Here is a 15,800-nt window from a genome sequence, read left to right as displayed (position 1 = left end):
CTTGTGTTTGTGGTTGTGTGGTGAATACTCACATGTTGTGTAGGACACACCAGCCACAGTGGGGGTCACCGGAGCTCAGGCACTCTCCACACGTCCCGTACTGATCACATGACTCTATAGGCACCTGGGTCACCTGAAAGAAGCGCAGAGGGACACACAGCAGAGTTACCATACAGTTACAATCTTGAGTTACATCACGAGTCAGACGTGACATGGAAACCTGCTGTGAATCAGACAATGAGGCCTGTACATCATCTACAGTGGAAACGGAAATACTCCTGTTTTGCATTCACTGCATACTGTTGACCTATAAAAACAAGTCCAATAGGCAAATAGGGATCAGGTTCTGCGCATGTCAGTGGAGGCTGCTGAGGGGAGGAAGGCTCAAAATGTCGGGAACGGAGCGAATGGAATGGATTTAATGTTGTTGCCGCCGTTCCACTCACTCACCCTCCAGCCATTACCACGTGGCTGTCCTCCCCAATGAAGGCGTCACCAACCTCCTGTGTTATTTTACACGCGTGGTGCTGCTGCTCACACTCAGCTTCCTCTCTTTACTCACCCTCTCCTGAACTATGGTGACGGCGTATAGCCTGTGTCTCTGCCTCAGACTTCTGAACAGCTGAAATAAAAAGCCTGCCGGCGATTTGAACAAACGCGTATTGTGAAGGCTATACAACCTTCCCTGTCTGTTGTAACGGATATTGCAGCTGCACAAGCAGGACACACAGTCCCTACACATTGCATTGGAGCAAAAACAATCCGTTTTTCCCCCTTGTGATGTCGGCCTGTCTTCGTAATCGCTGCCATATCGTAGCCGCTAGCCAGAGTTGCTGGAAAAATAACCGTGCTACTGTGACTGCCTCTGCTTCCTGCTTAGCCAATACATGCAATCATGATGGGGGAAAAGAACATGAAATCACTGATTAGACACGCAAATATCTCCTACTTGAGTTTTACATTGGGGCAAAACAAAACGATCTGCATTTTAACCACACACAGGCCCTAGTAACTGCTATTTCGCTTCTCTACCTAGCTGTTCCACCTCTGGGTAGCTGAACGTTCTAGGTAGCCAAGCGTGTATCTTAACCAGTAACCGAATCATCAAATCGAGTGTTATTTGTCACATGCACCGAATACAACAGGTATTACAGTGAAACCTTACAGTGAAATGCTTAATTACAAGCCCTTAACCAGTGTGACAAGGGCCGAGTTCGTTGTGCATCGCCCAGGAGCCCGGAGCTCTACTTCTTTACGTCATTTGTCAGCTATTACCTGAAACTGCCTCCTATTTGGGATAATAACATTCATAGTTATGCCGCCATATCGTAGCGAGGGTTTCTGGGAAAATAACTGGCCAATGTTTTAAATGACGATGAAAAAAGAACATTCCATCTCTATTTTGACTGCCTGTTCGCATCTTGCTTGTGTTTCATATGTTTGCCTAAATAGCTGCATGTAACTCAGTTGCTAAGAAGAACGTGAGATCTCTAGACTGCCTTTGTATCGCTTATGTTTGCAACAGACAACGGTTTATCAAAACATGACTCACTCAACTGTAAACCATGAACACACTCCCACAAGGGGTCAAACTCAGCTGACCTCCCTCGCCAAACATGACCACTTGACTTAAATTGCTCTATTTCCATGCCTGGCCATGTCTTGGTGTGTTTGGTAATGGTATTCATTGGAGCCGCGGCCCAGGTAGGTCAATAGGGGAGTCAGGTAGCCTAGTGGTTAGAGAGTTGGGTCATTAACCGAAAGGTTGCTGGATTGAATCCCCGAGCTGACAAGGTCGGATTCCCCCGGTAGGCCGTCACTGTAAAAATAAAATGTTCTTAACTGACTTGTCTAGTTAAATAAAGGTTAAATACAAAATAGCTGTGATCGATGCTCCCTCCAATCTCTGTAAAGTACCATGGGAGTTCCGCCATGGTATGGTTCCACCACTAAATGTGGCACTTTAGCTCGACCTGCTTTACTAATGCATTCTAATTACTGGCTTTGGGAATCAAAACCCCCACTAGAACATCTAAGTGAAGGCATGTGGAAACCTCACTTTACTAGAGGCTACTGGCTCCATATAGCCAGTTCAGTATCTCCACACACACACACACACACACACACACACACACACACACACACACACACACACACACACACACACACACACACACACACACACACACACACACACACACACACACACACACACACACACACACACACACACACACACACACACACACAACGACAGCCCTGCTCCAGGTGGTGAAAAGCACACATCTGCGCCACGTAGTGTCACGTCCCTTCAGTGCTGTCCACGGGCTGAGGATAGCTGGCTCTTCTGCCACATGCCTCTCCCTCTACCTTTTCTGAGGCTACCACCACAAGGCATCTTTCACTCTGCCTTTCAGTGCTCCGTCTGTATGTCTGTCTTTTCACCTCAGGCCCAAAGGACAGCTCCAGCTCCACTCACACCTGCAACTCACCCCCAGTGCACAAAGACCACATACTGTAGATCATATCGCCACACAACAGGCGGACACACACAGAGAGAATGTTGAGACACGGGGTGAATGCAGAGAAGCTGTTAGCTTTACAGCCAGAGTAAGTAAACATCATGAAAGTCACTACCAACATGGCTTTACAGCCAGAGTAAGTAAACATCATGAAAGTCACTACCAACATGGCTTTACAGCCAGAGTAAGTAAACATCATGAAAGTCACTACCAACATGGCTTTACAGCCAGAGTAAGTAAACATCATGAAAGTCACTACCAACATGGCTTTACAGCCAGAGTAAGTAAACATCATGAAAGTCACTACCAACATGGCTTTACAGCCAGAGTAAGTAAACATCATGAAAGTCACTAAACATGGCTTTATCAAACATCATGAAAGTCACTACCAACATGGCTTTACAGCCAGAGTAAGTAAACATCATGAAAGTCACTACCAACATGGCTTTACAGCCAGAGTAAGTAAACATCATGAAAGTCACTACCAACATGGCTTTACAGCCAGAGTAAGTAAACATCATGAAAGTCACTACCAACATGGCTTTACAGCCAGAGTAAGTAAACATCATGAAAGTCACTACCAACATGGCTTTACAGCCAGAGTAAGTAAACATCATGAAAGTCACTACCAACATGGCTTTACAGCCAGAGTAAGTAAACATCATGAAAGTCAAAACATGGCTTTACAGCCAGAGTAAGTAAACATCATGAAAGTCACTACCAACATGGCTTTACAGCCAGAGTAAGTAAACATCATGAAAGTCACTACCAACATGGCTTTACAGCCAGAGTAAGTAAACATCATGAAAGTCACTACCAACATGGCTTTACAGCCAGAGTAAGTAAACATCATGAAAGTCACTACCAACATGGCTTTACAGCCAGAGTAAGTAAACATCATGAAAGTCACTACCAACATGGATGCAGGGATGCACGCATTATCCTTCCAACACTATCTTTCCAACTACAGTATCTTCTATTTCCAAGAATCAAACATAGCAGATCAACGCTCTCTGACAGACAAGGCCAACCTCTCTCTATTCAGCCCTGTCTCATTCTGTCTCTCTGTTTAGATTGATGGCCGGTGTGAGACTGGGGGCCCACTGGGAGGGAGGGGCAGAGTAACACCCCATTTTGGTGCTTTTAAGAGGCTGTCTTCCCCAAACACAGTCCTGGTATATGGCTTTATCACCCTGGGATGGTTTAGAGGCTGGGCGGGGTTAGGAGGCAGGGGCTGGGACCCTATAGCTACCCACCTGTCCCCTAGCTCTGTAGTGAGGCCCCCAGCACACAAAGGGAGCCATTGACACGTAAGTCGGGGCGTCAATAGCGGCTGTACTGTGTGAAGGGGTCTCCACACTCACTCCTGTTACATTAACCCCCCCCCCCCCCCACATACACACACACACACACACACACACACACACACACACACACACACACACACACACACACACACACACACACACACACACACACACACACACACACACACACACACACACACACACACACACACACACACACGGGAGCTCAGATGAGCAGGACGTGTGGATGTGGAGGGGGGGGGTGCTCCAGGACAAACAGGTGGCTGGCTGTAATGAGTTTCACACAGCACAGGGGGCTGTACACATCAGTAACACCACCGGCCACACAGCACAGCACAGTCTGACCACTAATACACACACACACAAACACCAGGAGAGAAGTGGAGTGGAGGAGAATGGGGAGAAAGAAGAGGAGAAGACACAAATAAATACATGGTTATTGTTCTAGTAAGTCATTCTCTGGTATTACGGTACACTCACAGCTCCAACCGTATCATGTGTGTCAAAATAGTTTTCTCCCCACAAAACTCTATACTTTCGCTGACTGAGGCAGATCCATTTCTAGGCCATAAAAAGTTCAAATGTGGATACAGCTGTCCGGCCAGGGGGAGGGAGGCCCTAATAACGGAATAGCATCACCAGCCAAGGCGGTGTCAGAGACGATACTAAAAAGATACAAAGAGAGAAACAAAGGCCGACACACAAAACAGGCATAAATAGAGATATTTAGACAGAGAGACAGAGAGAGAACATTGATTTGTTGTCCAGTGTGGGTCTGTACAGTGAAGGTGAGAATGACAGGGGGTGCAGGGGGGGAGAGATGAGGAGGGAGGGGTGGAGAGGGGGCTCAGAGCAGAGCAGCTGTTAGCCAGCTCAGCACACGCTGCAGTCACTCAACACAGCAGGACAGACAGCACAATGAGGCCTGTCCTCCCGTCCAGAAGAGAGGACAGCCGAGGGACTGTGTGTGTGTGTGAGTGAGAGTGTTTGTCTGTGTGTGTATGCTCACTCCACCCAGTGGACATGTTTTGAAGGATGACAAAGACAAAAGAACGATAATGTTCTGTACGGTATTTGATCTAATATCCCTTCAATGTTGTTTTTCTCCTGTTTCCCCCAACAACAACCCTGTATGACGAAGCAGGTGGCACATTACAATAAGCAACGACGGGTAGAGTTATATGATAAATGAATTGTATCATTCTTCTAAGTGAATAGTAATGCAGTCTAAGCTCCATAAGAGGAACCCGGCAAGTGGGCAGGTAATTAGAGAGGAGGGGCAGGTTACAGCCCAGACACACACAGGCAGCAAAGCAAAACTGTCATTCACACTTACATGACTATGAATGTATTTTGTATGGGTTGTGAATGTTTAATGAGCTCTTTACGCAGGGAACCCTTCAAAATAAAGCATTATCTTATTTCCTTCACACCTTTAAATGTGAAGGTTTACATCCATGCTGTTGGGGACACCTTCATTTTGTTTCCAATGTTTGCTGGCTACAGGATGTAAGTAAATTGATGGGTTTTTTTGTTTTCATTTTTAAATGTTTATATACAGTATCAGTCAAACACTTGGAAACACCTACTCATTCAAGGGTTTGTCTTTATTTGTACTATTTTCTACATTGTAGAAAACTATGAAATAACACATATGGAATCATGTAGTAACCAAAAAAGTGTTAAGCACTTTAGCCACCCTTTGCCTTGATGACAGCTTTGCACGCTCTTGGCATTCTCTCAACCAGCTTCACTTGGAATGCTTTTCCAACAGTGTTGAAGGAGTTCCCACAACAGCTAATCAAATGGCTACCCAGACTATTTGCATTTTCTGATTGACTGACCTTCACGTCTTAAAGTAATGATGGGCTGTCATTTCTCTTTGCTTATTTGAGCTGTTCTTGCCATAATATGGACACATTAAGAACGAAAGAAATTCCACAAATTAACAAGGCACACCTGTTAGTTGAAATTAATTCCAGGTGACAACCTCATGAAGCTGGTTGAGAGAATGCCAAGAGTGTATAAGGCAAAGGGTGGCTACTTTTTTGGTTACCACATGATTCCATATTTGTTATTTCATAGTTTTAATGTCTTCACTATTATTTTACAATGAGAAAATAGTAAAAATAAAGAAAAACCCTGTAATGAGTAGGTGTGTCCAAACATTGACTGGTACTGTATATGCATATTCAATTTTTTTCTTTAAAACAACAATACAATACAATACAGACAATACAAATAGCCACTCCCACTGTAGCTTCTCTGGTCAGAGGGTGCGCTCCCACAGTGGGTGCTCTGGTCAGAGGGTGCGCTCCCACAGTGGGTGCTCTGGTCAGAGGGTGCGCTCCCACAGTGGGTGCTCTGGTCAGAGAGTGCGCTCCCACTGTAGCTTCTCTGGTCAGAGGGTGCGCTCCCACTGTAGCTTCTCTGGTCAGAGGGTGCGCTCCCACTGTAGCTTCTCTGGTCAGAGGGTGCGCTCCCACTGTAGCTTCTCTGATCAGAGGGTGCGCTCCCACTGTAGCTTCTCTGGTCAGAGGGTGCGCTCCCACTGTAGCTTCTCTGGTCAGAGGGTGCGCTCCCACTGTAGCTTCTCTGGTCAGAGGGTGTGCTCCCACTGTAGCTTCTCTGGTCAGAGGGTGCGCTTGCCCCCACCTGCCGGAGTTTCACAGCATGAAACTACCCATAACTACCAGGACCAGCACACACACCGCTCACAGCATGAAACTACCCATAACTACCAGGACCAGCACACACACCGCTCACAGCATGAAACTACCCATAACTACCAGGACCAGCACACACACCGCTCACAGCATGAAACTACCCATAACTACCAGGACCAGCACACACACCGCTCACAGCATGAAACTACCCATAACTACCAGGACCAGCACACACACCGCTCACAGCATGAAACTACCCATAACTACCAGGACCAGCACACACACCGCTCACAGCATGAAACTACCCATAACTACCAGGACCAGCACACACACCGCTCACAGCATGAAACTACCCATAACTACCAGGACCAGCACACACACCGCTCACAGCATGAAACTACCCATAACTACCAGGACCAGCACACACACCGCTCACAGCATGAAACTACCCATAACTACCAGGACCAGCACACACACCGCTCACAGCATGAAACTACCCATAACTACCAGGACCAGCACACACAAATCTCACAGCATGAAACTACCCATAACTACCTGGACCAACACACACACCGCTCACAGCATGAAACTACCCATAACTACCAGGACCAGCACACACACCTCTCACAGCATGAAACTACCCATAACTACCAGGACCAGCACACACACCTCTCACAGCATGAAACTACCCATAACTACCAGGACCAGCACACACACCGCTCACAGCATGAAACTACCCATAACTACCAGGACCAGCACACACACCGCTCACAGCATGAAACTACCCATAACTACCAGGACCAACACACACACCTCTCACAGCATGAAACTACCCATAACTACCAGGACCAGCACACACACCTCTCACAGCATGAAACTACCCATAACTACCAGGACCAGCACACACACCCCTCACAGCATGAAACTACCCATAACTACTAGGACCAGCACACACAAATCTCACAGTATGAAACTACCCATAACTACCTGGACCAACACACACACACACCCCTCACAGCATGAAACTACCCATAACTACCTGGACCAACACACACACACCCTCACAGCATGAAACTACCCATAACTACCAGGACCAACACACACACCCCTCACAGCATGAAACTACCCATAACTACCTGGACCAACACACACACACCCCTCACAGCATGAAATTATCCATAACTACCAGGACCAGCACACACACCGCTCACAGCATGAAGCCAAACCACAAAACATAAATAATGAAAAGCAAAACATTCAATAGTCCCATCCCCACCCTCACCCCTGATTGGAGGATCTCAACAATCCAATCTCCACCCTCACCCCTGATTGGAGGACCTCAAACATTTACTCTGCAGATTTGTGTATATACTTATTTCATCACTCATCTTTTCCACCCTTCAGACAGCCACAGATCAACACATCTTTCCCAGTAAGTCATCATTCTACCATTTCCTCTCACAATACATCCCTCATTCTCTCCCATGGTGTCTCACTGGGGATTTGAACCTCCCCATCTGCAACAAATCTGACCAAATATCCCCAAAAATAAACATTTTACCCAAGAGCACAATTATATTTCCTACTGACTGACTGTGGTCCTTCAAATCCCCCAACAATACAGTTCACGGAGTTGGTGAGGACTGCATTTGGGCTGGTTGGTTGGTAGAGAGAGAAATAGAAAGAGAGAGAGAATACAAGAGAGCAAGAAATAGCAGGGGAGAGTGAGGGAGAAAGAAATAGCAGGGGAGAGTGAGGGAGAAAGAAATGGCAGGGGAGAGTGAGGGGGAAAGAAATAGCAGGGGAGAGTGAGGGGGAAAGAAATAGCAGGGGAGAGTGAGGGGTAAAGAAATGGCAGGGGAGAGTGAGGGGGAAAGAAATAGCAGGGGAGAGTGAGGGGGAAAGAAATAGCAGGGGGAGTGAGGGGGAAAGAAATAGCAGGGGGAGTGAGGGGGAAAGAAATAGCAGGGGGAGTGAGGGGTAAAGAAATAGCAGGGGGAGTGAGGGGTAAAGAAATGGCAGGGGAGAGTGAGGGGGAAAGAAATAGCAGGGGGAGTGAGGGGTAAAGAAATGGCAGGGGAGAGTGAGGGGTAAAGAAATGGCAGGGGAGAGTGAGGGGTAAAGAAATGGCAGGGGAGAGTGAGGGGTAAAGAAATGGCAGGGGAGAGTGAGTGGTAAAGAAATGGCAGGGAAGAGTGAGGGGTAAAGAAATGGCAGGGGAGAGTGAGGGGTAAAGAAATGGCAGGGGAGAGTGAGGGGGAAAGAATTAGCAGGGGGAGTGAGGGGGAAAGAAATAGCAGGGGAGAGTGAGGGGTAAAGAAATGGCAGGGGAGAGTGAGGGGTAAAGAAATAGCAGGGGAGAGTGAGGGAGAAAGAAATAGCAGGGGGAGTGAGGGGGAAAGTAAAAGAGAAGTGGCTGAGCAGACAGAGCTGTCAGAACAGAACGAAGGAGAGAGAGAATGTAAGAGAGATGGAGATATGAAAAGAGAGCACATAGGGACAGATCATCAGCACCGTCAGAGAAAGACTGATATGTCGGCTCAGAGTAACCGCACGCACGCACACACACCAGGGTTTCCGTTAGCCGGTAATAGCTGGCTTTCGGCCGATAAATTAATCAAATTGCCGCTGGCCAATTGTCCAGAAGAAGAAAAACATCCCACAGAGAAATAATGGCTTTTACTTACGGAAATACCAGTCGATTTAAATACATTTAACTGGTCATGCTAATCGGTCTATAGGTTAATTAAATTGCTGCGTGTGTACAGTATATCTGTTAAGCATCTTATTTATCACACACGTACAGCATACAGATAGAGCGCCTTAGCGGAGAATCTGTCCGCATACAGCAGCTACAACATATCAAACATCAAATGCATAGGCACCGGAAGGCAGGCTTCTTTAGCGCGTTTACACACCACTTCGCAATGAGCTGGAGGCCGTGTGCATTTTGAAAACACATACTTCATTGTTTTGAAACCTGAAACCTACATATTGTAATGAAACAGGCAGGGAGCAGGTCTCGAACCCTCCACCTCCTAAGCCGAAGTCCAGCGCGCCGCAAAAGCACGCTCATGCGGCAGATGCGATTTCCGCGCTTATAAACCCAGGGTCGTTACAATATTATGAGGCATGTCTTACCTTGCTTCAAAGTAGCCTAGCCGAAATAGGACCATATCTGTGGAGGCAATTATTTTATATAAACTTTATTTCATTGTCCAGTAGCCAAAGGCACAATCTTGGTCATGTTAGCAACCCATGCTAGTTGTTTCATATTAGATCTCCCCTACTTGTTCAATTTCAATCTGATTTTCTCTTCTCTGTCACATGAAACCCGTTTCCCCGCTAATTGCATTATGGAACAAACATTTGCATGTAGCCTACTGCCTTGTCCGCATTGCTGTGCTTATAAGGTGAAGAAATAACGATCGACGTTTTAACCCAACCGTTCTGATCTGTTGCATCAGACTCATTGCTTTTTAACGTTTGTTATGTAGTCTAGGCCTACTGCTTGTATGGATTTGGGATCTATCGTCCCACAACTGTCTGAGAGTCTGTTTGGAATAGGCCATTTCTTTCTCGACGAGCTGACCAATAGAATAGGTAAACTTTTCTGCAATGGGGGATAGTAGATTGACATAGGTGGCCTAGTGGTTGGAGCGTTGGACTAGTAACCGAAAGGTTGCAAAATCGAATCCAAAGTGCTCATCAGAATTTGGACGCACTAATGGAGTTATACACCCAATGCATATCTGTCTGGTAAATTTCTCAAATGTCCAATATCTTAAATAGCTGCTGGTCAAGTGTTCTGCGCCACATTTTTGTAGCAGAAACACTGACTGACTGACTGACTGACTGACTGACTGACTGACTGACTGACTGACTGACTGACTGACTGACTGACTGACTGACTGACTGACTGACTGACTGACTGACTGACTGACTGACTGACTGACTGACTGACTGACTGACTGACTGACTGACTGACTGACTGACTGACTGACTGACTGACTGACTGACTGACTGACTGACTGACTGACTGACTGACTGACTGACTCACGCACGCACGCACGCACGCACGCACGCACGCACGCACGCACACACACACACACACACACAGGAAAGAGGTTACTGCTCTTTGGACCAGCACACAGCAGAGAATTACAATATATGAGCATTAGAAAGCAGGAGGATTCCTCTAAGCTGGTTCTGTACATGCGTGATAAACGGTCATTCTGAGCGGTCATTTCATTCTAACCCTCTATTGGCCATGCTGTCCTGAGAGCCAGCCATGCACACGGCACCTCTATGATGGATGGAGGGAGAGGAGAAAGGGAAAAAGGAGATACAAGGATAGAAAATGTGTGTGAGTGAAGCCAGATGTGTTCCAGTATTCAGAAACCCACCGTTGCTGTCGCCAGGAATGCAGAGAGGAAGCAATTCCAACAGCCGTTACCAAGGCAACAGGCCTGGCACCCCCCCCTCTCTCCACAGAGTGGTAAACAGCTGGCACCTCTGGGACAGCCTGCCACCTACACCCTTACACCCCTCAACCCCCATCCATGTTTTATGCGAGCTGCCAGCCCACCACGTCACTGGAATGAGACACATCGATCATCCACCATCCACACACTTCGCTTTCAGAAAGAGAGAGCGGGAGGGAGAGAGAGGAGGAGAGAAAGGAAATGAGGGAGGGAGAAAAGAACCATTCTAAAAGGGGAAACAATCTACTATTGACCAGTCCATGGTTGGTGACCCTGTATATCCCAACTCCCCATCCACCAGCCTTAACCCTGCCTGTTCCCCGTCACCCCCCTCTGTAATCTGGTCTGCTGAACCCACGGAGACACTCCATAAGGCCAGGGGCCACTTCTACTACATCCCGCTGCCCACACACACTCCCACAAATCCACTCTCTCCTTCTGACATTCACCACACTGACCACTCTCTTAGCTCTGAGGCCACCACAGGGACCATATACAATATACAGCCTCTCTCTCTCTCTCTCTCTCTCTCTCCTTCTCAGAAGTAAAGAGAGGGAGTATGCTGGAGACAATCCGATAGGGTCTTAGTTGACGTACTCTTTGGCAAATATGTCAAAGATAGTACACATACATGTATACATACTGCATGTCAGAGGTACTATATATGTCTACATACTGCATGTCAGAGGTACTATATATGTCTACATACTGCATGTCAGAGGTACTATATACGTCTACATACTGCATGTCAGAGGTACTATATATGTCTACAAACTGCATGTCAGAGGTACTATACATGTCTACATCCTTTATGCATTACATGCCAGAGAGTAGGATGTATTTTCTGTGTACTGTAAGTTTTTTTTGTAGACTCTTGAATATCAGATTAGGGACAGCTGTAGCTCTGTTGGAAGTGAAGAGTTCTGAGGAGAGGTGAGGAGACCGTAGATTTTCCCCTCCTCTGCTCTCCATGAGGTGTGATGACATACAGAGACTCCTGTCCTCCACAGAGATGTTAGTTGTGTTGGTTTAATGGAGTTGGGCTGAGCCCGTTGATTTGGTTCAATTGAACCATCTAGAGCAGAGGTGTGGATCTCATTTTGCCCTGGGGGCTGCATTCGGTCTTCATCGAGGACCAGAGGGCCACACTGAAAATTGCTAACATTTCCTTGCTGTCAAAATGTTTAAAAAATGGTACTCTATCGATTGTTTCTTGCATTTGCTACGCTCTCTGACTGTCTAGTGATTATTATCGGGAAGTGTATGAATGTCAGTCCATTGACACGAACAGTGTAACTTTAGACCGTCCCCTCGCCCATACTCGGGCGCAAACCAGGGACCCTCTGCACACAAAGCCGTGACCTTTGCAGAGCAAGGGGAACCACTACTTCAAGGTCTCAGAGCAAGTGATGTCACCGATTGAAACGATATTTAGCGCGCACCACCGCTATCTAGCTAGCCGTTTCACATTCGTTACACTTGCACAGTGATTATTAGCAAGCTGGACAGTCCAGAAACTGTATGAATAAATGTCCATCATATCTACACGGTTTTGATTTGGTTTTAGTCATTTTGAAGTATATTGAGTTCATATACGTTTATTTCCTTTACTCAAACCAGTCGCAGGCCGGATTGGTTCCCCTCGCGTGCCTTATGTTTGACACCCCTGATTTAGACACTACAGAGCCACAAGGCCCGTGGGTTTACAGAAGTACGAGCGCACGTACACATGTCAATACACACATGCATGGATATAAACACAAACACACGGACATTGGCACGGACACGAGCTCACGGGGACCCACACACACACAAACACACACACACACTAACTAACAAGAATACGCTCTGACAGAGCAGCTCTGCCAGTTCAGAGGAAAATAAAACAAGAAAAATAGAGGACGAGAGGAGAAGAGGAGATTGTGCCCCCTGGCACACATGGGTCCTGTGACATCATAGCAGTGTGAAAGTAGGCCACAGCGGGCACGGCGCCACCCTTGCTGCCCGGCCAAGCAGAGCCAATGAGCTCCAACTACCCACTATCCCTCCTGAGGAGTCAGTCAGCATGGCACTCTGCCACCCCTCTTACCCCAGACCAGGCCTCTCTAACCCTGTTCCTGGGGAGCTGCCCTCCTGTTGGTTTTAACTACAACCCCAGTTGTAACTGACCTGATTCAGCTTATCAACCAGCTAATTATTAGAATCAGGTGTGCTATATTAGGGTTGGAGCGAAAACCTCTAGGACGGTAGCTCTCCAGGAACAGGGTTGGAGAGACCTGCCCCAGACAGTGCCAGCCCCAGCCTGCCACCCCTGACCCCAGATAGACAGTGCTAAAGCCCCAGGCTGCCCATCCTCCCTTCTTCACACTGTGGATGTCTCTGGCATCAGAAAGAGCCAACAGACTGACAGACAGGAGAAAGGAGAGGTGAGGAGAGGAGGCCTGCCGCGAGGGGAGGCCTGCCGAGAGGGGGAAGCCTGCCGTGTGGCATCTGATGACCGCCGTTTGAACCCAGTTGGTCTGAATAATGCTAATTATGAGTTTACATAACCAAGGTACTCTGTTCTGTGGGTGAAGGATGGGTCCCGGGCTCTCAGGGGCCCTGGGATGCGGGGGGACGGGGGTGTTCTGTCGGTCACTGGGACAACAACCAAACCTGGGAACGAGGGAAAGTTTTAGCGGGTGGAATAGTAGAGAACAATTGGAGGTTGACTTAGTAGCAATGCAAATATCACAGTATAGCTGTATAGACACTCAATCATTATGGTACTTTTTCATTGTCATTTTACAAACATATATTATGATAAATAGAATTGAAACTTGTATCTCATTATGGTGAAATAAGTATAACCAGTAATAATTGTAATGGCACATGCCTGGGCAAATCCAGTCCTTGGGGGCCTGATTGGTGTCACACCTCCCTAATCTTACAACATTTGCACACACTGTACATAGATTTTTCTATTGTGTTATTGAATGTACGTTTGTTTATCCCATGTGTAACTCTGTGTTGTTGTTTTTGTCGCACTGCTTTGCTTGGCCAGGTCGCAGCTGTAAATGAGAAATAGTTCTCTACTGGCCTACCTGGTTAAATAAAGGTGAATATATATATATATATATATATATATATATATATATATATATTTAAAATATGTTATTGGACCATAAACAGATTTGGCTAATTAATCTATACGGTCCAAATAATGATTATCCACGCATCTTTGAAAATATAGAGAGGAGATGTAGGGGAGGACAGGGAGAGAGGTAGGGGAGAGCAGAGAGGAGATGTAGGGGAGGGCAGAGAGGAGATGATGTAGGGGAGGGCATGGGGAGAGGTAGGGGAGGGCAGAGAGGAGATGTAGGGAGGGCATGGGGAGAGGTAGGGGAGGGCAGAGAGGAGATGTAGGGGAGGGCAGGGGGAGAGGTAGGGGAGGGCAGAGGGAGATGTAGGGGAGGGCATGGGGAGAGGTAGGGGAGGGAAGAGGGAGATGTAGGGGAGGGCAGGGGGAGAGGTAGGGGAGGGCAGAGAGGAGATGTAGGGGAGGGCATGGGGAGAGGTAGGGGGAGGGCAGAGAGGAGATGTAGGGGAGGGCAGGGGGAGAGGTAGGGGAGGGCTGAGTGGAGATGTAGGGGAGGGCAGGGGGAGTTAGGGAAGGGCAGAGGGGAGATGTAGGAGAGGGCAGAGTGGAGATGTAGGGAAGGGCGGAGAGGAGATGTAGGGGAGGGCAGAGAGGAGATGTAGGGGAGGGCATGGGGAGAGGTAGGGGAGGGCAGAGAGGAGATGTAGGGGAGGGCAGGGGGAGAGGTAGGGGAGGGCAGAGAGGAGATGTAGGGGAGGGCATGGGGAGAGGTAGGGGAGGGCAGAGAGGGAGATGTAGGGGAGGGCAGGGGGAGAGGTAGGGGAGGGCAGAGAGGAGATGTAGGGGAGGGCATGGGGAGAGGTAGGGGAGGGCAGAGAGGAGATGTAGGGGAGGGCAGGGGGAGAGGTAGGGGAGGGCTGAGTGGAGATGTAGGGGAGGGCAGGGGGAGAGTTAGGGAAGGGCAGAGTGGAGATGTAGGAGAGGGCAGAGTGGAGATGTAGGGAAGGGCGGAGAGGAGAGATGTAGGGGAGGGCAGAGGGAGATGTAGGGGAGGGCATGGGGAGAGGTAGGGGAGGGCAGAGAGGAGATGTAGGGGAGGGCAGGAGGAGAGGTAGGGGGAGGACTGAGTGGAGATGTAGGGGAGGGCAGGGGGAGAGTTAGGGAAGGGCAGGGGAGGGTAGGGGGAGAGGTAGGGGGAGAGGTAGGGGAAGGCAGAGTGGAGATGTAGGGCAGGGAGAGGTAGGAGAGGGCAGAGTGGAGATGTAGGGTAGGGGAGAGGTAGGTGGAGAGGTAGGGTAGGGCAGGGCAGAGTTGAGATGTAGGGGAGGGCAGAGTGGAGAGGCAGGGGAGGGGAGGGCAGAGTTGAGATGTAGGTGAAGACAGGGGGAGAGATAGGGGAGGGCAGAGTGGAGAGGGCAGGGGGAGAGGTAGGTGAGAGGTAGGGGAGGGCAGAGTGGGGATGTAGGGGAGGGTAGGGGAGAGGTAGGGGAGGGCAGAGTGGAGATGTAGGGGAGGGTAGGGGGAGAGGTAGGGGAGGGCAGAGTGGAGATGTAGGGGAGGGCAGGGGGAGAGGTAGGGAGGGCAAGGGGAGAGGTAGGGGAGGGCAGAGTGGAGATGTGGGGGGGAGAGGTAGGGAGGGCAGAGCGGAGATCTAGGTGAGGGCAGAATGGAGAGGGCAGGGGGAGAGGTAGGGGAGGGCAAGGGGAGAGGTAGGGGAAGAG

The 15,800-nt window shown here is 48.5% G+C and overlaps 1 protein-coding gene across 2 annotated transcripts in view; it reads right to left on the bottom strand.

Annotated features, from left to right (window-relative positions):
* Positions 1–15,800, bottom strand: part of LOC124045985 (plexin-A2-like) — a 349,620-nt gene that overhangs the window by 154,867 nt on the left and 178,953 nt on the right. For both annotated transcript variants that reach the window (XR_006840933.1, XM_046365864.1), the window contains exon 5: positions 33–133. Coding sequence is in view for 1 of the 2 variants with exons in the window: in XM_046365864.1 (XP_046221820.1) it covers positions 33–133 (101 nt within the window). In the remaining variant the exon portion in view is untranslated. The remainder of the gene's footprint in view (positions 1–32; positions 134–15,800) is intronic.

This window comes from Oncorhynchus gorbuscha, linkage group LG10 (genome assembly GCF_021184085.1).
Source record: "Oncorhynchus gorbuscha isolate QuinsamMale2020 ecotype Even-year linkage group LG10, OgorEven_v1.0, whole genome shotgun sequence".
Taxonomy (NCBI): Eukaryota; Metazoa; Chordata; class Actinopteri; order Salmoniformes; family Salmonidae; genus Oncorhynchus; species Oncorhynchus gorbuscha.
The sequence above is the reverse complement of the archived record's forward strand: the minus strand, read 5'-3'. Positions and strand labels throughout refer to the sequence as shown.